General features: G+C 40.2%; 2 protein-coding genes across 2 annotated transcripts; one reads left to right on the forward strand and one right to left on the reverse strand.

Moving 5' to 3' along the window:
* Positions 1-1,526: 1,526 nt before the first annotated feature.
* Positions 1,527-16,193, forward strand: LOC134650332 (serine/arginine repetitive matrix protein 1-like). Its single transcript, XM_063505293.1, has 15 exons — positions 1,527-1,789; positions 2,239-2,328; positions 3,040-3,162; positions 4,015-4,185; positions 4,688-4,824; positions 5,926-6,032; positions 7,277-7,368; positions 7,670-7,758; positions 9,102-9,181; positions 10,175-10,277; positions 11,198-11,329; positions 11,452-11,526; positions 13,426-13,569; positions 14,474-14,598; positions 14,688-16,193. Exons 1-15 carry the CDS (start codon positions 1,775-1,777, stop codon positions 16,055-16,057), a joined length of 2,853 nt encoding a protein of 950 aa, XP_063361363.1. The 5' UTR covers positions 1,527-1,774; the 3' UTR covers positions 16,058-16,193.
* Positions 16,180-27,094, reverse strand: LOC134650280 (uncharacterized). Its single transcript, XM_063505239.1, has 3 exons — positions 26,968-27,094; positions 17,542-17,701; positions 16,180-16,758 (listed from the first exon to the last, which is right to left on the reverse strand). The coding sequence occupies exons 2-3, from the start codon at positions 17,699-17,701 to the stop codon at positions 16,301-16,303; spliced, it is 618 nt and encodes a 205-aa protein (XP_063361309.1). The 5' UTR covers positions 26,968-27,094; the 3' UTR covers positions 16,180-16,300.

Below are 27,094 nucleotides of genomic sequence, written 5' to 3' on the forward strand. Positions count from 1 at the left end.
ACTAAAATCAGACAAGATTTTTTTTATTTTTTTGTTTATTTTTTGTCATTTATTTTACTTTTACAAGTGGCAATGTAGTATTTAAACAGCTTTGTAAGATATTTAAAATGAAAAATTAAGTAAATTTTATTTCTAACTGAGACAAATGACAAAATTGATGTCAATGTCAGTTCCGATTCAAAGAGGCGATTCAATTTACTAATTTAAATATCTTAATAAGCCGTCGGAATATCCTAAATCCACTTATAAAAGTAAAATAAATGACAAAAAATAAATAAAACAATAAAAAAAATCTTGTCTGATTTTAGTAAGAGTAGGGGCATTAAATTGCTCATTGTTTATGGAGTTAGAAAAACATATTACTGATCACGACTCAAATGGCACCCTGTATATACTATTGCTATACTCTGTCAAGCAATATTAAGTAGAGTCCACGAGCTGGGCAAATCGACCGATTTGATCAGGAAAAAAATTGGCGCCAATCTTATCTAGCATCCACACGTACACAATTTAATCACCAATTTGCATTCCATAGATACTAACTTCGAAAATTGGCATTTTTGTGTCCGCAACTGCTGATTTGATCGGGGAAACAAATTGGCGTTTGCGTTCGCACGGCCTGATTCGATCGGATAATTTCATCAGATTGACGAAAAATTGTCTCGTCTGGACATACAGAGTGCTTCCTGTAACAGGAGCAATAAATTAAACTGTAGGCTGTACTCCTCAAACTGACCAACATTTGTTCAGCAGCAAGCAGCAGCAAGAGCCATGCGGTAGAATGAGATAGCAATATCACTTGTTCCTTCTAACGCATAAATGCGTCCCTTGGATTGGCCGGCGATGGCCCATTGTGTACGGGCCTTTACCGATAAAAGGGAGGTTCGGACCAAAGAGAATATAATCACTTGGTTCGGACACAATTTCTGCCTCCAGTATTCGCCTTTGGAGGGCACTTTTTTAATTTAGAACGCTCCAATATCGCCATAAAACTGAAATTGGTGATTAAATTGGAGACCGACGCCAATTTCTTCAAATCGGTCGATTTGATCCTCCCGTCTGGACTCCGCTTTATATTCTTTGATACATGTTTGATACTCATTAGCACTTACTAGCATTACGCTATGCACGCACGAGCAACTTTGTCGCCGCGACTTTGTGTTTTGTCTCTGTCGCACTCAAGTGTCGAAATCAAGTGTCGAAATCAAGTGCGACAGAGACAAAACACAAAGTCGCGGCGACAAAGTTGCTCGTGCGTGCATAGGGTTACTATAGCTGGTCAACCAAATCTTGTCAGTAAAAGAAGGCGCGAAATTTAAATTTTCTATGGGACGATATCCCTTCGCGCCTACATTTTTCAAATTTGCCGCCTTTTTCTAGTGACAAGATCTGCTTGACCAGCTATATACTTGGAATACTTCGATGTAGCACTAGCTTTATATGGTAGATTTCATCGATTTCTTTGAACCGACATGGAACCGGAAACGACCGATTACGGGCCGACCGGACCGGGAGGGAGGCCATTTTGTTTCCAAAATGGCGAACGTTCGTGCGCTTTGCACGCGATCGTAGTCATTTCTTTAAATTGTGACTGTTTAGAAAATGACGCCAATTGAATAGTGTAAACTGTGAGGCTTGTGAGCTCTTTTGCCTCCAACACTGGTTGGATTGGGATAAAGTGATTAAGGTTACAATAAATCGGTCTTGGTGACTAGCGTCCTCACGCTATTTGGCCTGGCCACTTTTTTGATTTGATTGATTGATTAAGAAAGCTATGCTGATGTATACGGTAAGATTATTTAATTTTCTAAGTGACAAAATTAATACACTTCGTTGCTCAATGTTTGTTCAATGACTCGTAATATTCGTTTATGGTCATTTTTAACCTGTACCTACGAAAGTGTAATTCACGCCGGCTTCATTACGAAGCCGCCCTAGTAAATGTCCAGGGTTTTCTTGCATTTACTAGACTAGTTGGAAGTGGAGCTGGGAGTCCGGGGCTCTAATCCCGCCAATTACGGACAGCGCATTTTCATTTTTTTTATATTTGTAATTATGTATTTATTCATCTACTTATCAATTAAATGCATTTATCGCAGGCTTGTAATTATTATGCGATGTAGTTGTCACTTCACTTCTCACTGGTATTTATTTTCTCTGGGAACTTGGCCTCCAAAAATATGATTGACATAATTAAGCATATTTTTGCTTGATTGGTCCAATGGTATTTTGTTGTAGGGAACGAGTACCGAGCAGGACACGCGCTTCAGCGACAAGGAGAAGAAGCTGATGAAGCAGATGAAGTTTGGGGATTGTTTGACCCAACAGGTAACCTTACGCGAATTTCTTAACACATTAACTGCCAGCGACTTGCTAGGGGAGTTCACTGTTCGTAGGCGCTACGGTACATACGGTTTTTCCCGAGCTATCGACTACGCTCGTAGCGCGTAGCTCGCGTTGGCACTGAATGTGTTAAATTTACTACTTTCCTCAAGTTGACAGGGGCTCCATACAGAAAAATATATTATGTTTGATCAATTGCATCACTTAACCACAATTATATAGCAGACTGATCAGCGTCACTCAGCAGTGAACTATGGAATGTCTAAAGCCCCGTCTCCATATCGCGCGGCAAACCATCGAACATTGGCTCGCGCGGCAGCCGCGCACAATGGATACCGGGTTGGCTCGCGAACCCGCGAGTTGGCTCGCGAGCCAACCCGGTATCCATTGCGCGCGGCTGCCGCGCGAGCCAATGTTCGATAGCTTGCCACGCAATATGGAGACGGGGCTTAATAGGTTAAAATTTAGAGACTTCTTTGACAGTGACAGATGGTTTGGTGCAACCGGCCCTTAGTTAGTTCAATTAAGCATCTCTTCTTACAGGTTAGATGTAGTTCATTTACTGAGAACATTATTTCACTTGAAGTAATTGAAATTTGAGAGCCCAATCACTGCTTGCTATGAAAAACAATGTCATTTTCGGGTGTGTCCTCTACTTAAGTATTAGTTATTAGAAACTCATTTTGTAATGTTCAGGTGGACATGTCCAAGGTGAAACTGGACGTGTTGAAGCCATGGATCACACAGAAGATCACCGAAATCCTCAAGATGGAAGACGACGTGGTCATCGACTATGTCAACAACCAGCTAGAGGAAAAGGTGGCTAATATTTTCTTACTTTTCATACAATATTTGTAACAAAGTGTAATCATTGCAGTTTCTTTTCTCGGGCTATATAACTATTTATTAAAAATAGAAACATGCCTAGATATTCAAAGAAACTGCAATTGAAGTATGGTGTCATATGTATATTGATTGCGTATGGATATTTCTATGGTCCCCGACGGTTAGCGCTGTCAGTGCCTGCGCCGCCGCCCGCCGCCGCCGTGCCGCCGCTCGCCGCCGCTTTCGGAGGCCACTTAGCGTTCTAAATCGGTATTTACGGGGAAATTAAATACTTAACAATGCTAACTCAGTATAAGAGAATATGCAATGTGATTCCCTTCATAATTTGAGAAGTTTCAAAGTGAAAGTCGTTAAGAGCTCGATCTGACTCGGGGTACGGAAGTCCCGTTTAGGCTTTGCGTTCAGCATAATGTGGTTGTGTTCGCAACACCCTTACAGATGCAAGAGCTGAAGAAAGAAGACATCGGCCGCCGCCGCTCGCCGCTTCAGCGCGCCGCCGCCGCCGCGCCGCGCCGCTCGCCGCGAGCACCGCTGCGCCTGCCGCACGCCGCCGCAACATAATCATTTGACAGTTCACATAATGTACACTGCATACACTTCCCTACCAGAGTCATTTCAATGCCACATCGCATAATTTGCTTCAAGATCTGCGTGGCGCTCTTAACGACTTTTATAAATTTTGTTTTTATTTGATTTTTCTCACAAACTGCAACAAAGTAAACGAAAGTACTTCAGTAACGTCACGTTAGGATGTGTGCGATTGGACTGTAGGAGCTGTCACTAACTGTATGTTTTTTTCTTTCCCGATCCGTTCCGGCTCCCTAGTTCCCTTGTCCTAAAAAGATGCAGATAAACCTGACGGGTTTTCTGAACGGGAAGAACGCGCGTCTGTTCATGGGCGAGCTGTGGGAGCTGCTGCTGAGCGCGCAGGCCAGCGAGAACGGGATACCGGAGTCATTCACGCAGCAGAAGAAAGAAGAGATTAAAAAGAGAATGGTATGTGTTTTATATGTTTATTTACTTCGACACATCTAATGATGCCTCGATTACATCTAAAAAAAAAGACTATCCAACCCATTCTAAGATTCTGAGTGTTAAAATAGCTGAGCGTATTTATAGTTGTTATTTTTTTACTGCATCAGATTACGATTAGATTAGATTTATTTATTTCACAACATATGATTACAGTACAAATTACATTAATGTCAATTTATATGAATCTATATTGTGATCGTCAGGAATACATTTAAATAATAGCAAGATAATCCAAATAAATTCATAATATGGAAAAAATCACCTGAGAAGGATCGTCAAATAATAACAATAATAAACGAAACAATGTCAAAAATACAACACTGTTTACTTTTTAAAACCATGTTTGTATATTTACATTATGTAAGTACTACTTAAGTGTATTATGGTTGTTATAATTGTGGATATTTTAAAATGAAATAAATATTATATTATCTTATCTTGATAACAATGTATTTGTTATTAGGAGGAGCAGCAGAAGGACAAAGACAAAGACAAGGATCGTCGCCGTACGCGGTCTCGCTCGCGGGACCGGGAGCGTCGGCGGTCGCGCGACCGGCGCCGCTCGCGATCCAGGTCCAGAGATCGATCTAATGACAGGAAGTAAGTTTTAACATAACTACTACCCACAGACAATCCAACCTCTAGACATAGCATAGTCGCGCTACCCCCTCTGCCACACATACGGTAGCGTTACTCCATCTTCGAGTCAATCCCGTGCCGTGATCGGTCTGTGTCTTTGAACGGACCAATCACGGCACGGGATTCGCTCACCTCGTTCCCCCGCACCCCCGTATTTTTGGCAGCATCGGTTTCATGAAAGAATTGGCCTAAGCTCAGTCTAGAGGTTGGATTGTCAGTGCTACTACCATATACAGAGTAGATTGGTAAATATATTCTAGAGCATTGGTTCCGAACCTTTTCAGTCCGGTCATCCCTATGACTAACTAGGGAACCTGATTTTACCCCTCCTCCCAATAATAAAAAATAACGTGTACGTTTGTAGTATTGTTATATTAGGTTAGCTTATTACCCCCGTAAAATACCAGTTTTACCCCCACGGGGGTAATTACCCCCAGGTTAGGAACCACTGTTCTAGAGCCTCTAGAGGTGATGGCGCTGGCCATACCTACGTTTTGTTGTTACTGGTTTGTCAAACGGTGAAAACTTGTTATCGCATAATGTTACGAGGGTGTATAGCGCTATCTGCTACCACGGTCATAGCGACAACAGTATTTTGCGTTACCTGTCACTTTACTCGCCCGATATTATTAAAACGAATCGTTCTGCCTACAAAAAGCATTACTTCTAATCAGGTAGCTAAGTATCCAAATTTGGATAGCTTAAGACTGGTGAATTTGCTGTCGCGAGATGATGGAAATATGGCTGCCGATTAGCGTTTTGTATGAGAAGCACTGTTTTTGGCGTTTAATTAATATTTTGTTATATGTAGTTACTAGCGACCCGCCCCGGCTTCGCACGGGTAGTTCGACTAATTTACACAAAACCTTTACAAATTATACATCTAAACCTTCCTCAAGAATCACTCTATTGATAGGTGAAAACCGCATGAAAATCCGTTCAGTAGTTTTTGAGTTTACCTCGAACATACAGACAGACAGACGCGGCAGGGGACTTTGTTTTATAATATGTATTGATATTGATCGATGTAGCTATAATGAGGATGTATTTTGTATCTCTAAGGCATCGCAACGGAGGCAGTCCGAAGCGGTCGAGGAAGCGCAGTCGTGACAAGAGCCAGACAAGAGAGAAGACGACGCATGCTGATGACAAGATTCCAGAACCTAAAGGTTTGCTAATTAAATTAAATTAAAAAAGCCTTTATTTCCAAATTTCCCATTTTTACATTAGAAGTTTCTGCGTATTGGTTAATAAGTTTCTTATATAATATTTAAAACTTTCGCGTTTTGAACACATATTAACTCACATTTATAGACGGGTCTAACGCGAAATTTATTCACATACCTTTATAGCTAGTAGTTTCTTATAGATAGTAGTTAGTGTTAAGTTTATGTATGTATTTACTAATTATTTATTAAATTTGGACCCCTCTTCGAGTGTAGGCCTCCTCCAACTCTCTCCATTTTTGCCTGTCTTCCGCTTCGTTTAGCCAGTCTTTCCTTGCAGTTTCTTTTATATCATGTAGCCATCGTTTATATGGCTTTCCCACTTTCCTTTTGCCAATAGGGCAGTGGTTCCTAACCTTTTCAGTCCGGTCACCCCTATGACTAACCAGGGAACCTGATTTTACCCCTCCTCCCAATGGTAATAAAAAAATAAAACGTGTACGTTTGTTGTATTGTTATATTAGGTTAGCTTATTACCCCTGTAAAATACCAGTTTTACCCCCACGGGGGTAATTACCCCCAGGTTAGGAACCACTGTAATAGGGCCTCTCCATTTCGTTGCTAATATTGTCCATCTGTTGTCTCTATACCGTGCGGTTTGTTACCTTCCTTCATTTAATGGCTGTTGGCAGAGACAGTAATATAGGTTGATGTGAACTGCTTATGCTAGCTCCTGTGATCAATGAACGCTACTGATTTTTACACAAAGGGTGACAAACAAAACTTACTATGCCTCACTGTCGTTTGATATTACGTTTAATGACAATCGACAACAGTAATAGTATATGGAGTGTTACGTAGGGCGTCATTGTATATAAAATCCGTCGGACGCGTCCGCGCCAGTCAGCGTTGCTCATACTATTCTTCGATGACCCGTTCCGTGAAACCGCGCCCGCCATTAGGTGGGCGTCTTAGCGCAATTTTACAGTGATATAATTATAATGGTATTAGTGGTGAATTAGCTTTTGGCTAATAACTAATAATTACAGGTCTGCCGCAAGGACACAAGCTTATCCATCCACTTGCAATTTCGGGATTGTAATATGAATTTTAAATGACAAAAATCTCTGGCTTTTACAGTAACTAAAGACACTATTTGAAAATACTAGCGGTGCAAAGCGTCAAAGTTGGAGGCAAGGGGACAAAGATGGCTTGCAAAATATATCATTTCTGTTTTGTTGCGACAGAAAACGGCAAGTCTCCCGAGAAGAAAGAAGACGCAGCCAAGGAGGAGGCGAACCACAACTCCACCAGCGACTCCATCAAGGAGGATAAGGAGGTGCAGGAGGTGAAGGCGGAGGGAGACGGCCGCAAGTCCCGGTCCGCCTCGCCGGACAAGTAAGATTTCCCCTTGTTGATATAAATGGTTAAAACGGCAAGTCCCCTGAGAAGAAAGAAGACTCAGCCAAGGAGGAGGCGAACCACAACTCCATCAAGGAGGACAAGGAGGTGCAGGAGGTGAAGGCGGAGGGAGACGGCCGCAAGTCCCGGTCCGCCTCGCCGGACAAGTAAGATTTCCCCTTGTTCACATAACTAGTTAAAACGGCAAGTCTCCCGAGAAGAAAGAAGACTCAGCCAAGGAGGAGACGAACCACAACTCCATCAAGGAAGACAAGGAGGTGAAGGCGGAGGGAGACGGCCGCAAGTCCCGGTCCGCCTCGCCGGACAAGTAAGATTTCCCCTTGTTCACATAACTAGTTAAAACGGCAAGTCCCCCGAGAAGAAAGAAGACGCAGCCAAGGAGGAGACGAACCACAACTCCATCAAGGAGGACAAGGAGGTGCAGGAGGTGAAGGCGGAGGGAGACGGCCGCAAGTCCCGGTCCGCCTCGCCGGACAAGTAAGATTTCCCCTTGTTCACATAACTAGTTAAGACGGCAAGTCCCCCGAGAAGAAAGAAGACTCAGCCAAGGAGGAGGCGAACCACAACTTCATCAAGGAGGACAAGGAGGTGCAGGAGGTGAAGGCGGAGGGAGACGGCCGCAAGTCCCGGTCCGCCTCGCCGGACAAGTAAGAGCCTTAGGGCTGATTTAGACGGCGCGCGAACTCGCATGCGATTTTAGATACATTGCGGACTGTTGGTTACGTCCAATTCAATCGACCGATCAAAACCCGCAATGTAATGGAAAGCGCATGCGAGTTCTCGCATCGTCTAAATGAGCCCTTACACTTTTTGTCTCTTTCCATATCTCAAATCATCATCATTCACTTGTTAAATGTGGATGTTGTTTTTATCATGCCGGTTTGGGCCTATAATCCCTGTTGTTAAACAGGCCTGTTTTTAGGGTTGCGTACCTCAAAAGGAAAAAACGGAACCCTTATAGGATCACTCGTGCGTCTGTCTGTCCAACCATTCCCCCCCCTATATCTCCGAAACTACTAAAGTCTATTTTTTTATTCGGTAGACTGAAATGACAGTTAATAGTATGAACATGAAATGTCATTTCAGTTTACCGAATAAAAAAATAGACTTTAGGTCTAAACTTTTGAAAAAAAATAAAATAGACAAAATACACGCGATACACGGCCGTCGTGAACGCTGCTCGCACTGTTAGTGCTTGAGAAAGGAGACCTAGGCTCTCCGAAACATGTCGCGCGAGTGACTTAAAACAAGTGAGTCTAAACCGTAAAATTATTCAATGTTAGCATGTCTCACGACAGTTTAAATTCGATTAGACAAAATAGTTCTTTATGACAGGAAATCTATTAGAAATGTGCAGTCAAGCGTGAGTCGGACTTAATCTACGTTACCCTTGAAACGAGAGTCCGACTCGCAATTAGCCGGTTTTTTTCGTTATTGTTGCAAATAATGGGAAAGTAGAAAAAGTATTAGATGTTTGTCGACACTATTTTGCTGTTTTGATTATACCTACAGGCATCTGAGGCATGGTGGCTTACAATAAATATTAATAATGATACGAGTGGACATTTTATGACTTCGTGGCTCCCTTATCGTCTCGAGTGTAATGACCTACACAGCCCAATTGTATTATAATGAACAATTTCTGCATAGATCTGCTGATAAGGTGGCCGAGGACAAGAAGGAAGAGAAAGGTCGCTCTTCCAGGTCACGTTCCTCGTCTGCTTCGTCGCGTAAGTGCATAATCTTAAAGTTCAGTATTATAACGCTATACGTTTATGGTCTAGATGCAATAATTATTTATATGTATTAAAATAATCGCATTAGTAGTACCTATACAGGGTGTAATCTAAAACTTTTACTATGGGGTCAATTTTGTAATATTAAAAAAAAATTGAGCTGTTCCATAGAAATGGTCAAGGAGAGGTAGACAAAAATGTATGGCAAAGATTTTTTTTATTGTTAATTTACAAAGTTGACATAGTAAAAGTTGTTCAAAATCATGAAAAGATTCAGGTTTGATTATCTTGTATCACGTTTTAGATTACACCCTGTATAACTTGTTAAATAGAAATGATAAATTTAGTCTAACTAGTCTAGTGTGAATATTTTTCTAAATCAGTGCATAAAATTAAAAATCTCGACCAGCCAAAAATTTGTAAAAAACAAACATAAGACTCGAATTACTTTGATAAAATTGACTGAAAACCTGATTTCTAAGAAAAAAAGCCTTTACTGCTAGGTGAAATAGTTATTTTTACCACAGAATAACTAATAGTACTACCGTACAGAAAATTCACTCCTTCAGAAAAGTCAGATTTAGGTATAAAATTACACCTATATCGCCGCCTGCAAGCAAAATTGAAACTTATAACCGCGCACGAACCGTGAACCTCCTTTGCGCGCCGCAGTTTTATGACCGAGCTGTGAGTGTCGGCACGGGGTTATCACTTGACAAGTTTTTATACCTATACCCACTGATTTATTATTTTTAAGATAAATATGTAGGAATTACAAACGTTGATTATGTAAACATACATTTTTGATTCTCACGGTAGTAAGTTTCGAAGCCATTGTGTATTTTCAATTTTGCGGGAGCGCCACGTGATACGACTATCGTGCACGCCGAGCGGCAGCCCACTGCCATACGCCTGACCGATGGGCGCGCCGGCCAAATGTACCTAAACTGCGGAGTGACACCCCCCTGTTTTTACTTCGTTTTTTAGATGGCAGTGCAAAGAAGAGGTCGTCTCACAAGAAGCGTCAGTACCGTTCCAACCGCGACTCTTCAACAAGTGTCAGTCCTAGAAGGAGCTCCCGCAGAGAGAGGCAAGGGCTACATTGCTTAAAGTGTTATTCAATAGAACTTGCTAACTATGTAAACAAACCGCCATACTAAAATTGACACCATAGACTAGGAATCCTCTAGACGGAGTTTAGAGCAATTATTTCATGAAACCGATGCTGCCAAAAATACGGGGGTGCGGGGGGACGAAGTGAGCGAATCCCGTGCCGTGATTGGTCCGTTCAGAGACACGGACCAATCACGGCACGGGATTGACTCGAAGACGGAGTAAAACTACCGTATAAGTGGCAGAGGGGGTAGCGTTACTATGCTCAGTCTAGAGGATGTCTTGTCTGTGATTGACACTGAATGTCAAATTACTAGCAACTTTTGTTTACATAGTTCGCAAGTTCTATTGAATGACACTTTATATTCTGTTTTATTAATTGTAACTCCGGACTAGGTGATTTTTTTTCCGCAAAACAACTTCTCTACTGCTACTGTCGAGTACCGGCATCTCTTCTGTCCTACTTTTTTTAAATATTTCAACCGTGGCAAAGAACCGTGCGAGCCACAGAGATAATGCCGCAAGTTAGCTTTGTTTGCTGTTGAAAGAAACGGTAGCACATGCGTATGGACGCAGACGCAAAACTCTTAATAAATATTTAAAGTGAGTCCACAGTCGTCCGTTAAATGAATACTGAAGCCTAAAAATGTGTACATCCCTCGCCTTGACAGTAATGTATGTAATGACAATGACAATATATGAGGAGTGTCTTTTCAAAAGGGTTTATTTTTTTCTTAGCGGTACTTCTAGAGAGAACCTTGCTCAAGAAAACTTAAGGTCCAATTTAGAAATAGATTCCCAGAAAAAATAAACCCTTTTGAAAAGACACTCCTCATATGTAATGTTGTTGACAACACGTATGTATTTATTTAATTGTTACTTTTATTTTGATAACAGAAGCAAATCAAGAGATCGTCGCCGGAGCAGCCGCCGGTTGTCGGTGGACCGACGTGACAGAGAGCGCGAACGCGAGCGAGAAAGAGAGCGCGAGAGGGAGAGGCGACGACGCGAAAGAGAGAGGAGAGAGAGGCAAGTACATATTTCTCAAATTAACATAGTACAGTCCGCAGAAGTTGCCAAGCTATTTATATTATTATGCAAAAAAAAATACAAAATTGGTACCAAAAATGTATACGATTTTGCTTTTAAAGGTCACGCGAACGTCGCCGATCGCTTGAACGACGCCGGCGTACGCGCTCACGCTCTCGACGACGTTCAAGGGACAGGTAACATGTTTTTACAGGCATTTATTTGCGCTTTTCTCATTTGTTTTGTGTCATTTTTAGGGTTCCGTAGCCAAATGGCAAAAAACGGAACCCTTATAGATTCGTCATGTCTGTCTGTCTGTCTGTCTGTCCGTCTGTCCGTGTATGTCACAGTCACTTTTCTCCGAAACTATAAGAACTATACTGTTGAAACTTGGTAAGTAGATGTACTCTGTAAACCGCATTAAGATTTTCATACAAAAATAGAAAAAAAACAATAAATTTTTGGGGTTCCTCATACTTCGAACTGAAACTCAAAATTTTTTTTTCATCAAACCGTACGTGTGGGGTATCTATGGATAGGTCTTCAAAAATGATATTGAGGTTTCTAATATCATTTTTTTCTAAACTGAATAGTTTGCGCGAGAGACACTTCCAAAGTGGTAAAATGTGTGTTCCCCCCCCCCCCCCCCCCTGTAACTTCTAAAATAAGAGAATGATAAAACTAAAAAAAATATATGATATACATTACCATGTAAACTTCCACCGAAAATTGGTTTGAACGAGATCTATTAAGTAGTTTTTTTTTATACGTCATAAATCGCCTAAATACGGAACCCTTCATGGGCGAGTCCGACTCGCACTTGGCCGCTTTTTGATGCATAGCTTCAGGGCGGCGGTAACGCCGGTAACCTATGTATATATTCGTTGTATTAAAGAAGTCGAGATCTGGCTTATACAAGTTCGAGTATTATAAACGTCACAGTTACCATGCAATGTCTACGTTACCAGCTTTATCTTTTTTCTTGCATGAAATCGGCCTCTCATTTCATATCAACCAATTACAAGGTTCACAATACGCGCCGTACACTATAGAAGTGGCGTCGAAAGGGTGAAGTTGCCTTGTTTTTGGTGAGCTGAATTCACTGTCGACAATGGAAAACGTTTACGCAGTATTTTTGCCAAGTATTTGCATAATCAGACAATTTACTTAGCAAGTTAAAACACAATTCATCTTCCTGAAGTAAACCTGATCAGATCACGCCTTAACATCACCAGTACGGCTAAGATGGTCGCCTCTTTATCATTTGTCATCATGCCTGTCACGTCCTAACAAGTAAGTAAGTGCGAAAGTGACGCATCAGGCGAAAATCGCGACAGGCGAAAAAAACACCGCAGCTGGTAAAACGTCGTTAGAAAGCGGGGAGGGGTTTCTCGCGGGTCTCTATTGTTTCCCAAATAGTTTTAAGCCATAATGTATTGTTTGGCCGCATTTTCGTTAGTCATCATTCATTTGGTTCAGAAACGCGTCACTTTTCTGGATTGCCATAAAGCAAACCTAACCTATCTATAGGATAACCTAACGAAAATCCTGAAATGTTAACGGTTTCAGTCTTATGACTAATGATAATATGACAAACAATACATTATGACTTAAAACTTTATGGGAAACAACGGGACCCGTTTCTCGCATGTGAAATAGGCATACCCCGGCCGGCGAGAGCAAAAATGCGTTGACAGCTTAATAGTGCGAGGACACACTTTGGTCGATGTCGATAAAAACAACACGATGTACTGGACCACCGTTATGATATGCAGAAGTATTAATTATTGTTGTAAACAAAATTAAAACCAAGTGTTTGTATTTATTCAGTTTAAAATTGTTTTAGGGTTATTCTTAGAAACGCGTGGAGGTATCAAGTTGAAATAAATAACAAATACTAATGGCTCAGTTAAAAAAAAAAAACAAAAATATTGTGCTCAATTAAAAGTCGACTATTCTATCGACATCCATATGTCGATAGAATAGTCGATATTTAATTAAGCACTAGGAGCAGACGCATTTTTGCTCTCGCCGGCCGGGGTATGGAAATAGGCATTTGTGACGCGGATGGTTTTTGAAGGTATCTTTTGAAGTAGGTCTCGCGACCGTCGGCGCTCTCGGTCGCGACGCCGCTCGCGCTCCCGCCGCCGCTCGGGGCGCGGCTCGCGCGAGCGCCGCTCCAGGGACCGACGCTCCAGAGATCGCCGCTCGCCGAGACGCTCGTCCAGGGAGAAATCCAGGTAATACCACAGAATAAATAATAGTACTAAGTACAGAAGACTCACTCTCAAAACGCGTCTGTTACGATCAGCACAGATATGGCCGCTAGGTGGCGACAGCGCCACGCGCGGCTTATGGCTTTCCCCAAAATTGGGGCGGAACGGATGTACTTTTAGCTACCTGTAGCAAAGCGACTAAATCGCGGAGTGAGCCACGCCTGGTAATACATTATTAACTATGTAGTTAGCCTGTGCCAATTCCAAGCCGACGCTGACCCCAGGCCCCAGGCTGCTTAATGCTTTCCAAACTAGGCATTTATGTATATGTCTCATACCTACGATATACGACTCTATACCGACATCATACGATGACGCAAAGAAGATGATGACATTAACTACGTTAATAATTTTGTGATAAACGCGGTGATTTTTGGTAGGAGGTAGCTGAATTTTAGGAGTATAATTAATTTATATATTTATTTTTACTTAGTATGTATAATAAACAGGGCCCGTACTTTTCATGCCGTTGACATCAATTTGACGTCACGCTGCATATAGTATGATCCCAAATAGTTTTATTGTAATTATTAATCATTAGTCGTCATTCATTTTAATCATGTATAAATTACATACCTACTTCAATAAGTTTTCGTAATGATTAATTATGACAAAATAATAATTGCAATCATACTCTATGCAGCGTGACGTCATTTTTGCGTCAACGGCATGAAAACTACGGGCCCTGATAATAAAACTTAGCTTTATGCAGTCAAGCTTTCAATCAGTCTGTAACTTACCGTAATAACGTCTTACCAGCCGCCTCAAACTGTAGGTAAACATAGTCCTCAAGCTCATAACAGATCTTTGATTGACATTGAGTCTAGAATTATATGAAATATCACAACTGGTGGTCTTTTTCTTCCAGAGAGAAGAAATCCAGGGATCGTATGCTGAAGGATAGAAGATCTAGGGACAGGAAGTCTCGTGAACGAAGGTCCAGCGACTTAATCAAGGAGCGCTTGGAGAAATCCGTTTCTATTCCGAGAAAAGGTATAATATAATATATATTTGTTATAGTGATTGGTCATCAAGTTTACATGTAGGAATGTTCATTAAATTTTTTTTTTGTATTGTTTCAGAAAATCTTTCAGAGAAGCTGATGAAAAAATCTTCAGAACGTGTCTCTATTCCGCGTGAACGCTCTAAAGAGAGAGTTATATCAAGTTCCAGTAGAGAATCTTCTGTTGCCAATGATAAATCTGCGTCGCAAAATGACTCTCAGGTTAAGGCACCTCACTCTTCTGACGAAGAAGACAGAGAAGACTTCATTCCCATACCCACCTTGCGTGAGTATTCTAGGAGTCTCTCAAGGACCCCGTCACCTTTCCTAAGGAAACATGAAATGGAGACTACCAAAAAATCCGAACGATCCGGCGATGACGTGTCGAGCAAAGAACATGTCGAAGAAGAGGCAAAGCCCCAAGATACAAAGAAAAGCAAAAGAAAAACCAACCAATCAGAATCAGAAAGTGAAAGCAGTGGAGAAGTGGCGAAATCCAAGAGCAAGTCCAAGCTCAAGCGGAAGGAGAAAGCCTCTAGCTCTAAGAGGTCTAAGAAATCCAAAAAAGAGAGTTCTTCCAGTGACAGCGATTCTGAAGAGTCGTCCTCCAGCGATTCAGAGGATGATCGTAAAAAAAAGAGCAAGAAGAATGCTAAGAAGAAGTTAGCCAAGAAATCTAGAAAGAAGAGAGCTCGGTCATCGAGTTCAGAGTCCAGTTCTGAAGAAGAAGTAAAGCATAAGAGCACCAAGTCAAAACAGAAAAACATTCCAGACGACTCTGACGCCGACAAAAAATCTAGTAAAAAACGCAAGGACTTGAGTACAGAGCGCTCAAAACCTGAGAAAGTTGATAGCAAACAGAAACCTAAGAAAGCAGATAATTCAGAAGATTCTCACGATGACTCCTCCGACAGTGACGGAAAAACTAAAAAGAAAGCTCCCAAGCGCGATTCATCTAGCTCTCCAGATAAAGACGTTCGACGCAGTAAGAAAGTAGAACCGCCCAAAGAAAAGGCGTTATCGCCCGAGGCGAAATCAAAGAAAGCTGACGAAAAACAATCTAAATCCAAGCACGTTGAAGAGGCGAAGCCTAAATCTCGCGAAGATGAAAAGAAAGGAAGGAAGCGCGAAAAAGAGGAATCTTCCTCCGATAGTGACCAAGTATCGAAGAAAAAGGCAAGAAAGAAGGTTTCGGAATCCGAATCTGATTCGGATAGTGACGAGCCGAAGAAAAAGAGAAATAAGAAACACAAGAAGCACTCTAAAAAACACAAGAAACACAAAAAGCATAAGAAATCATCCAAAAAGAAGGATGACTCCTCTGATAGCGACGAGGCAGAAGAGGAGGAAGAGGAAGGAAAGGTCAATAATGAGGACCTTGAGAAGAAACTACGCGAAAGAGCGCTCAAGTCTATGAAGAAACAAACTAGTGCGTCTGGTTCTGACTAACTTTTTTCTGTGTGGGTTGGACTTGAGTCAGTAGTAGGAGTATTTTAATGAATTAATTACTGAAATAACATATTGACTAAGCTTGCATTACATGTATGTCACATTGTTAGTATTTAATAAAGTTTCAAAAATAAAATCGTTTTTATTTAACTAATTAATTTATTATTATTACATATTAAATAAGTACATTTACAGTAGCTTTGGATGATAATACTTTGGTGATCTTACAATTGCTAAGAGTGATTATCTAGTGTAGCCCCTGTAGCCGGTAACGAGGCTAGGTGTGACTCCATTACTGTAGATATTTCCGTAGCCAGGTTTCCTGTTGTAGTATCCGTAACCTAAATGGTACGCCCCTTGGTTGTATGGGCTATTGTATCCGTAATAGGAGTTGAGTCCGCCGTTTCCGCCATAGCCGCCATACCCACCATAGCCGCCGTAGCCGCCGCTGCCACTGTAACCTCCGAGGCTGCTGTCGTAACCACCATAACCTCTGTTGTAACCACCGAGGCCTGCTCCTGAGTAACCCCCGTAGCCCTGGGAACCTTTGTAGCCGTTGTATCCCAGCGAGTTGCCGTAGCCGCCGCCGAGGCCCTGGTAATTGTAGTTGTCGAGCAGTCCGTACCCAGTTACTCCGGCACCGGAACCGGCATAACCGCCGTAACCGCCCGAGTAGCCCAGGTCTGAGAATGCATGGTTATCTGTAGAAAGGAATGTTGTAGTTCAAATTATAATAATAAAATTATTGTAAGTATTAAAATGCAAACAAATGTTCTGAACTTATGAAAAATCAGACTGGAAAAGTTGACAAAAATTAGTTCATGACCAAAGCAAGTTTTCAAGAGTTGACTCTCGGGACTCGTCACCTACAGATTTTGCTATTTACGAATCTCTTACTAGATGGGGCTGCTGCTGCGTGTAATGAAAATCACAAATCGCTCCATCAAGATTTTTCATTGCTAAATTACCTTATTGAAACTATTTGAAACCATTAAAAAATTTAAAAAAAACTGTTCGCCGCTATGGTTCGACACCATTTTTCTATTGTTTCGCTGTCTGCCAAAATGAGTGACTAAGGGAAGAAATTAGATACACTTTGAAATTTAATTTCATAAAAGAGAAAAATGTGTCGCACAGTCGAAGCCATTTTTGAACCCCGACCCGACGCAAAAAGAGGAGTGTTATTGAAAACATGGAACAAGATCGACATATTAGTACCTAGTTGCAACATAGAGGTAGGTGTTGACTACAAAACATTTGACCATCATTTGACCTATTTGAAACTTACATCCGTGTTTGAAAAAGTGTGGGTATACAAAAGAGCTCGATATTTTAGGGCCTAACGACCTCACAGAAAGAACCATAATGAATCGTGTATGACGCCAGACCATACGCATCTTCAGTCAGTCAATCAGCAAAAATTGAGAGAGTTTGGTTGGGACGTTGTCTTAGTAAAATGTTATTTTTAGGTATTTTTTTCTTACAAGTACTGCTGGCTGCAGTCTTCAAGTCGGTCACGCTCCTGTCATCGACTCCGACTTCAGATGCTGGCACAGCCTTGTACTCCACCTGGGCTTCGCTCGCAGGCGCTGCAAGAACACCGGCCAAAACTCCGCACATGAAGGTAAGTCGTAGAAAATCCATCTGCAACAAGCAAACTCATTTTACCTACGAGATATGAGGAAAACAAAAAGGTACCTAAAGAAGCATAAGTGTCGGTTAGTGATGCTGAATTTTGAATTTTCATTGTTATTTTGGTTCCACTTCTATCGAGGGTTGGACTTCTTTCACTAATAACGCTACCTACGGAAAATTCCACGAGTGCTACCTAGAAGTCACAATCACAAAGGCGATGCTTCTATCATGAGTGCCTTCTAGGATCTAGATATTGCTCATGTAATGCTCAATCAAATGGTTTGCTGCTGCACACAGGCCAGGTTCTGTTTTAGATGCAGCGCTCGAACGAGAAAAAATAATTATGACTATCAAGTGTATAAATATGGTGATTCCTAATTAGACTATTAACCTTGGACTACCACAACAATACAATGGCCTATTCTTTAGTCCAAAAGCGGCTGCATCTATTCTTTAAGTTTATATATTACATATAACGTTGCTACTTAGGATGTCTATATTTATCTACGACAGGGGTCTTACAACTTTGGCACAAGGGCCACGCCAGGCCTTTGGCTCTATCCCGTTTCCCGGCGGTTCAAAAAGGACTAGCGTGCTGGATAGGGGTAAACATTAAAATGCCTAATTGCTATCAATTAGCTACCTTATTTGCTGTTTGCCTAATAGGCTAATAGCTGATTCACCTAAGTATGAAATTTATTAGTGCATACAAACTTAATATACATAACTAGGAAAAAAAACCATAATTAAATAACTAACCTACAAAACTTAAAAACTAAATCTAAAACTAAATAAAACTAAACTTAAAATAAATAATTACAAAATATCCCCCTGCGGAGTGGTGCCGTAGATACTGGCAGCATTTCCTCGCTGTATCGCAATACTTATTCTTTGTGCGAGGAAGCTGCCAGATCTACGGTCACCAGTGGCGTCAGCTATCCTTTTTGATAGATCCTTAAAAAGGGCAGACGCGTATGTAAGTAATAAGTCTCGACTTGTGTATGCATCTCCACTCACTACAATCCTGGATCAAACTCTTTATTTAGCTCAAGAATGCCTTAAGGCGGTAAGGCAGCCATTTGTACTTTTTTTGTTAAATTGTGCATGTGCAATAAAATTTTAATGTATAACTAAATAAAACGAAATTTATGACAAAACAAAATTAACCAAACTGGACTCGTTTTTCATCTCTATGAACGTATTTATTGACTAACTTTAGACAATGTAGGTAGAGAAAGTTTCTGACTTCTAGAAACAGGAAGGATGAGCAGTAGAACACTGCATTGTTCTACAAACTATTATCTTTATACAAACGTGTCAACGGACTTTATGAAATTTATGATAGCAGAAATAATTTTAATGACTCCATGATGTCCCTAAAAGTAAAAGGAGTTGAGACGCTAAATTGTAATGTTCACTCAATATTATATTCAAAAGAGTTTGATAATTTTAACAAACGTTAATTCACGCCGCCGGTAATAAGACTAAAAAGGTCATGAGCATCAGTTCCGCTGTGCTTTACTCATATATCGGAGCCGTAACTTTGACCCCCATAACAATGTTCGCATGTTGTTACATGATTTACATGTTTCTCACGCTAATAATGTGTTGACCTACAACTGATGCATCATGCATATAAAGTCTATTTTTTTATTCGGTAGACTAAAATTACATTTCATAGTATGAACATCATGTGTCATCTCATACTATGAAATGTCATTTTAGTCTACCGAATAAAAAAATAGACTTTAAACAACTGACGAATTCATTATCAGACATTAATAACGGATTAATTTTCCGCTCTTTGTAAGGTCTTCAGGTAGGTAAGCTAAGTTATTTTAAGAAATGAATTTTAGAAAAGGTTTTTATTTTTTATTTTGATATTAAATTATTTTGACTGAAGCGCTGGTGGCCTAGCGGTAAGAGCGTGCGACTTGCAATTCGGAGGTCGCGGGTTCGAACCCCGGCTCGTACCAATGAGTTTTTCGGAACTTATGTACGAAATATCATTTGATATTTACCAGTCGCTTTTCGGTGAAGGAAAACATCGTGAGGAAACCGGACTAATCCCAATACGGGCCTAGTTTTACCCTCTGGGTTGAAAGGTCAGATGGCAGTCGCTTTCGTAAAAACTAGTGCCCACGCCAATTACTGGGATTAGTTGCCAAGCGGACCCCAGGCTCCCACGAGCCGCGGCAAAATGCCGGGACAACGCGAGGAAGATGATGATTAAATTATTTTGACTGCCTAATATATACTAGTAGTTAGGAATGTTAGGATACAGGTACCTATAGATAACTGTAGGTATTAGTATCGAATAGGACATTAATCCGAAAGTCTCTGACAGTATATCAACTTAGATTTTAGGTACAAATAGGAACACATATGACAACAAGTAATAATTTTGAAGGCATTAGCCTAATGTACACACCTAATGTGGCTATCGCAGCAGCGGTCTATTTAATGGTGTCATTTGTCTCCTTGCTGCCGCACCCTTTGTTCCGCTTGTACCTAGTTAGTTAGGCTTCGTACAGTTCCTAATGCTACTTTAGAGGTCGTCAAGTAGTTCTAGTGTTGTGGATGACGATATTATCAACAGCAGTTTATCTGTAGGTTGGGGAAAGTAGGTATACATTTTAGGTCAAAAATGATTATTTCTTACCTTGATAGGTACCTTTTTTAAAAATTGTTTCTCAAAAATAAAAATGTCAACCGGGACATATTTCGTCATGTTAAAAGGGGTGGGGGGGGGGGATGCTTAATTTTGTAATAAAATAGTTATCGCTTCAGGAGGCCGATTCTGATTAAACATTATTTTACGATTATGACCTTGTTTTGACACAACACTTAAGATCAATTGTTCTTTTCTTTTGTATCTTTTTACTGAGATGTGCCAATAAAGAGTATATCTATCTATCGCTTCCGCTGATTTGTGAGATGCGCGAATCAGCAAGATGATCGTCAAGGTCATATCAAAACAAGATCAAAAGCACAACACATTTTTAAATCAAAATCGGTTTCCAGATTACATTTAAAAGTGTCTGGTGTGCTCTAAATTTATTGTTCTACGTAGTAAAGACACATCTCTTTTTGTAAAGATCATGGTAGATTTTTGACGCGTAGTCCGCTACTATTGATATTGACTACGAAGCGATATGGTTTTACCAAACGCAGAATATTTGGTAAAATCGTATCGCTTGTTTATGAGTAAACTTGATATCTGAAAATACAGTTTGGTGTTCAGTGTTACAGATCACACACACACTGGTTACATTAAACCAGTGGTTCCTAACCTTTTTAGTCCGGTTACCCCTATGACTAACTAGGGAACCTGATTTTACCCCTCCTCCCAATGATAATAAAAAATAAAACGTGTAGCTTATTACCCCCGTAAAATAGCAGTTTTACCCCCACGGGGGTAATTACCCCCAGGTTAGGAACCACTGCATTAAACAAAGGACTGCGCTCTGAAAATTGTGGATATAACACCCAAACTAGATAAGGTTCTATCTGTACTTAACCCTATCAATTAAGCATAAATGTAGGCTGAATCAACGACAGGGAATTTAGGTTGTTTTATGAAAGGAACCGATATGTACGTGCGGGGTATTTGTGTGATACGCAAAAAGGGTAACCTTCTAGTCATTTATTGGAAGTAATTCCACAATATCGAACTTAGTTAATTAATTTAGTTAGGCATTCGAACTTCTCCAATAGGTATGCTTACGGCTATGACCATAGATGGGGTAGAAAGATTTTAATATTGTGTCTAGGCTACCTAGATTATTTTATTTTTACTTTATTTTTATTTTATTTTTACTTTATTTTTATTTTATTTTATTTTATTATTATTACCTATTTAATCACTTTCGGTATATTTTTTGCATTTTCATGTAAATATCCTGTGCCATAAATTTGTGTTTTGTACAATAAAGAGTTTATTCATAAGTTAGTAGTATTTTTGCCCTAGTACATAGGGTAATTGTGTCAGATACCGTCCAATTATAGGAGATGTCTACTTTGAAATGCTAAAAAAAAATATTTAAGTAGTCTTACTTAAATGTGCTATATTTGTTTGTATTGCTCATATTGTCTATTTTAGGTTAATATTACGTGACCTTAAATAATATTTACGGTTTATTTTATAAAAAATATATTTTGAAAAAGTAGGGTTATTTCAGTTTCCGTCCGCCTGTGAGCTACTTTTCGTCCACGTATGAGTCAGTTTTCGTCCACTGTATGAAAAAGTACTGTAGGGTGCATTATTGCATTGAAAATCAATTATACCTATCTTTATTTTTTGTTTTTATGTTATATAGATAATTCTTAGTTAGTTACTAGCTTCTGCCCGTGACTTCGACCGCGTAGAATGGTTATTTTCGTGATAAATATTTATATATATTTCCTTCCTCAGGACTCAGACCGACAAACAGTGTTACATTCGCATTTATAATACTAATACTTACAACAACAAGTTATTTGTCTATCCACAATTCCACACATGAGGCCACAGACTGGACGCACGCCACCGGTGTTTCGGCATGCGAGCGGTGGTTCGCGCGGCACCAACAAAATGTATAGATTTTAATGAATCTGTACCCGTACCACGAGTTGTTTCGTTAGCATCTGCGTGAACTCAATCGCATTCCCTCTCTATAGCCATTGATTGAGTAAGATGTGTAAAATCAAACGAAGGGGTACGTTTTTTCATATACATTACCTCTCTATTACAATCAATTCTTTTTGCTATAGTAACAATACATCAGTGCGAGCGAGATGGACTGCGATCGAGTTTACGTAGTCACTAACGTAAACGTCAAGTTGGCGTTAACTCATGGTGCGGCTACTGTTTTGGACGACAGCGGCGACGGCGGTCGTCGCCCGCCGCCCTGCTTGCCGCGCCGCCGCCGGTCGCGTGCGTGCAGTACCCGGCCTAGGTGAAGGTGCAGCTGACTGTTGCGGCGTCATTATTTCCGCCGCTGTATCTGATGACAATTTCCTTGATAAAATTAATGACGGAATGAACGTAATAATCGCGGCAGTAGTACGGCGGTGAACGTCATTTATTTTATTACGGAAATTGACAGATACAGCAACAGTAATGCAGCTGCAATTATCAGTCGGACGCCTTCCTTAACCCTGGCCACAGACAATCGGAATTTTCATTCGATTTCCGTATGGAATGACATGTGGGAACGGGACGTCGCTCTACAAATGCATAGCGCTGTCTCGCTTACACATGTCATTCCTTACGGAAAATTCCGAACGTCTGCGGCCAGGCTTTTAAAAATACAGTTCGGATTCAGGGCTTCAACCGCGAAAATCGAAGTTCGCAAATTGCGGGCATTTTTCTCTGTCACTCTAATTACGCCGTCATTGGAGTAAAAGAGAAACTGCCCCGCAATTTTGCGAATTTCGATTTTGGCGGTAGCCCCTCTGACTACACCAGCATTATTGCAGCGTGACAATACTGCCGACTGCATTATTGCTGCAAATGTCAAAAATCCATGCAGCAACATGGGTTTTGACAAATGCGACAGTAAGGCCAAGCGCGCACCACGACTTTTTGTCGCACGATAATTTAGTCGCAGAAATGTAACGTATGTGTTTATATGTCAGTGCGCGCATATGCGACAAAAAAATCGCAGCGATTTTAAAATTGTGATTTGTCACATTTTTCCGCGACTGCTCGCGACGCCATTGTCACAAAGTGAATTGCAGCATACGGAGTTGTATGGCCCCGCGCGCACTGCGATAATAAAATCGCACCCCGGACCTCAGTCGGCATTTCGCTCTCCAACATATCGGAACCTGCTTCTCCAATGGAGTCACAAGATGAGACGCTAGATGTTGACCGTTTAATTATAGAAATAGAAAGAGATCACCTTTGTGGTATAAATACTCAGTCATACAGCGATTGCATATTGTTTCACGCCTGGCGACTGGTACGAAATCCATGTCGAGAATGAACAAATCGTCGACTTTTCATCGCAGTGCGCGCAGTGAATTTTCTGCGATAAATTACAGCGCGATTCTAAAATCGTCTCGCAAAAATTAAAATCGTGGTGCGCGCTTGGCCTTACAGACGCCCGGACCGTGACTTTGCGGTCCGGCGCACGTTCGATCGTGTGTAAGGTGATCCGCCGTATGTACGTCCATTAAAGCCGTGTAACAGACAACCGCACCCATGAGTGAGAGCGAGAAAGAGATGGCTTTTAAGGACGCAGTTTTATAAAGCCCCACATTCACACTCCTACCGTGTAGGCCGCCTCGTAGTCCGCCTCGTTGGGTAGGATTGTGTATGGGGGTTGTGGACTACGAGCCGTCCTACAAACGGCTAAACGGTAGGACGGCTCGTAGTCTACAACCCCCATACACAATCCTACCCAACGAGGCGGCCTACAAGGTAGGAGTGTGAATGCGGGGCTTAAGTGAGAGCGAAAAACAGATACTTATTAAACCAGCATCCACACGGCCTGGTACAGCTATCAGTTCATGCTGTAGGATATAGAGCGAGATAGGGAGACAATTATATGTCTCATTCTTGCAGGACTATTTTGTAACATCGTGTAAATACTGCTTAATAATCATAGACATTTCAATTATTTTAAAGCCCGCTCCACACTCGTGCGCGAGATATTAAGGAGGGAAAATCGTAAGATTTGACATTTTTTATATTAAGATTCGAGTAATGCTTGATGCTTAAATAATTAATTGCCTATTTTAACTTATTTCCTCGCATATTTGGGGCAAACCACTATGCTCCGGTGGGAATAGCAATTCGTGGAATCGTCTCATTGTCGGACTCAGTTCAATTCTTTCATTTCGTCGAACAAAATCGAAACTCATCCACGAATTGCTATTTTCGCCCTCAGTAATCATGTAATAATAAATCTCGTCTACACCACTCATAGTACATGGACGGAAACTGAAACAATATTTAAAGCTATTTTTAGTTTTCGACCACGTATTTTAAACATGATTTTAATCAAGCAACACTGACAAAATCGTGGACGAAAACTAAAATGTATAATCTTATAAGCAAGAAACATCATTTTAAGAGAAAATATATAGTAGTTATAAGTCTTTTGAAGTAAAACGATCATAACAAATACTAACCTAGCTGTTCCAGTTACCGTCCGTGTGGTCGGAAACTAAATATTTTTCAAAATTAGTATGTCAGTACTCGTCCACTAAATTTATCAAAGATTATTATGAAAAAACTATAAAAAACACTTAAAATTGCGTTTACTATACTTTTAAGTTGCAGTATGTGCCAATAACGTAACTTAAACTAGTTAAATTAATTAATAAACTTACCGTGAACATTTGCCGCCAACACTTTTTTTTTCTTGCAAAATGACGTTTTCAAGCTCTGGATGCAATGCCGCCACTTACATAATTTTTTTTAAAGCCGCTATTTGTCAAATAACACTTTTATTTTGGTAAAAATATTGCTTAGACATTATGGATTGCAACAAATCCAAACATGTGTGAGAAGGCTTGTTTATATTCAAATTTTCCGCAATTCTTTGTAGCAACTCCGCCAAGTGGACGGAAACAGGCACTGGACGGCAAACAGACACAATTACCCTATAGTCGGCAAGATTATGCCATAGTTATATACGTAGTATAATTAATCAAGACAATTTTGCAACCAGACAGGCAGTTAAATTATTTACCTACCTAATATTTACTCAAAGAAAGAGTTCAGATATGAACTCTACACCTTAAAACTTTCCCACATCCGAGATTCACAAAGCACTAATTCTTTTAGACAAGATTTGTTAGATTTGCTGTCTGTCAAGGGATACATATTACTTAGACAAGACCCGAACGGAACTAGTCTTATCTTATCTTTTAGATGGAATTTGCTTTTAGCCCTTAACGAAAATTGGGTGTTGAGCTTTGCCAATGAATATAGGTATGTTTTACGATTAGTACATGTACCTACTTACGACTGCAGTAAAAAGATAATTCGTTTTAGGAAGACAACGACAATGTATAATTCTATCTAACAAGAGGTAATCACGAAAGCGTTAATCACTTAATTGTAGAACGGTAGGATTAACAGAAACATAATACCTATTATGAAGCTCTTCCATTCAATTGGGTACTTTCCTCTACTTAAAATAAATTATTTCACACCATGCACGAAATAAAACACCACATAATTATTAGAAAAACATAGATAGCAGTTATTTTTAAATACTATTTCTATTTATTAAATTGGATTGAAATATAAAAAGTAGGTGAGTTGACCGTGACGTCACTACACACGTTTTCATATAAATTCCATATTAGAAAATCGTTTTGACAGTTCTAAAAAAGAAGCTGATTTGACTAGTAGGAAAGTATACTTGGTCAACCAGATCTTGACAGTAGAAAAAGGCGGCAAATTTGAAAAATGTAGGCGCGAAGGGATGTCGTCCCATAGAAAATTTGAATTTCGCGCCTTTTTTACTGACAACATTTGGTTGACCAGCTATAGCTAATTCAGAACATATAGATGGTCAAGCAGATCTTGTCAGTAGAAAAAGGCGGCAAATTTGAAAAATGTAGGCGCGAAGGGATATCGTCCCATAGAAAATTTGAATTTCGCGCCTTTTTCTACTGACAAGATTTGGTTGATTAGCATAATACACAATTAATAATTATAATAGGGAAAGCGTATTGACGTTTTCAACCAAAATGTACCACATTTACGATTGTCGATAAGGCAATCGATAAGGTTGATTTCAAATTTAAGCTATATGGAAATAGCGCCTTATTGACCATCATAAGTACCCTTTTGGTTGAGAATAGCACATAATATTGATCCAGAGGATTACAAGGGGAAATTATATATAGTTTTAAGCTTGTTTTACGGCTAAAAATGATAATACTCATCATCCATGACAAATTTATGGAACTCATCAACTAAATATTACGTGTTGCCATTATTTCGTTATAAATGTTTTGATTTTTAAAGAAGTCCGGTTAAATCGATATTATATCCAATATATCGATTCGGATTGTATTGATAGAAAAGGTAACATGATAGTAATAAAAAAATATGGGGTAAGTTTGAAAATTGCAAATATCTACTAAATTGGGAACACTTTTTACCGTATACCAACGTGTGAAAGTGCTTTTGGTTTAGTAGATCCTTATAAGTGATTTTCAAAATTATCCTGCTTTTAAAGTTACCCTAATGCATCTTAATAATATATCAGTATTATCAGTAGTCGAATTGATTTTATTATGATTGTTTGTAAAAATGAATAAAAACTTACATTGAACACAATGAGTTGCACCTTAGCACTAGCACACGCACAGGTGATGTGTCGAGCGCGGAGATGCGCTCTGTGCCGCACGCGTGTGGCACGTCCTTTATAAACCGTGGGAGTTTTTGTCTTTAAT

This window comes from Cydia amplana, chromosome 8 (assembly GCF_948474715.1).
Source record: "Cydia amplana chromosome 8, ilCydAmpl1.1, whole genome shotgun sequence".
Classification (NCBI taxonomy): Eukaryota; Metazoa; Arthropoda; class Insecta; order Lepidoptera; family Tortricidae; genus Cydia; species Cydia amplana.

Excerpts from the sequence above, each read along its gene's own strand:
- LOC134650332 (XM_063505293.1), top strand. Across the intron at positions 2,329-3,039 it reads GGGATTGTTTGACCCAACAG|GTGGACATGTCCAAGGTGAA; the intron begins GTAACCTTACGC and ends TGTAATGTTCAG. Across the intron at positions 7,759-9,101 it reads CGGTCCGCCTCGCCGGACAA|ATCTGCTGATAAGGTGGCCG; the intron begins GTAAGATTTCCC and ends ATTTCTGCATAG.
- LOC134650280 (XM_063505239.1), bottom strand. The coding sequence starts at position 17,701 with ATGGATTTTCTACGACTTACCTTCATGTGCGGAGTTTTGGCCGGTGTT. Across the intron at positions 16,759-17,541 it reads GACTGCAGCCAGCAGTACTT|ATAACCATGCATTCTCAGAC; the intron begins GTAAGAAAAAAA and ends TCCTTTCTACAG.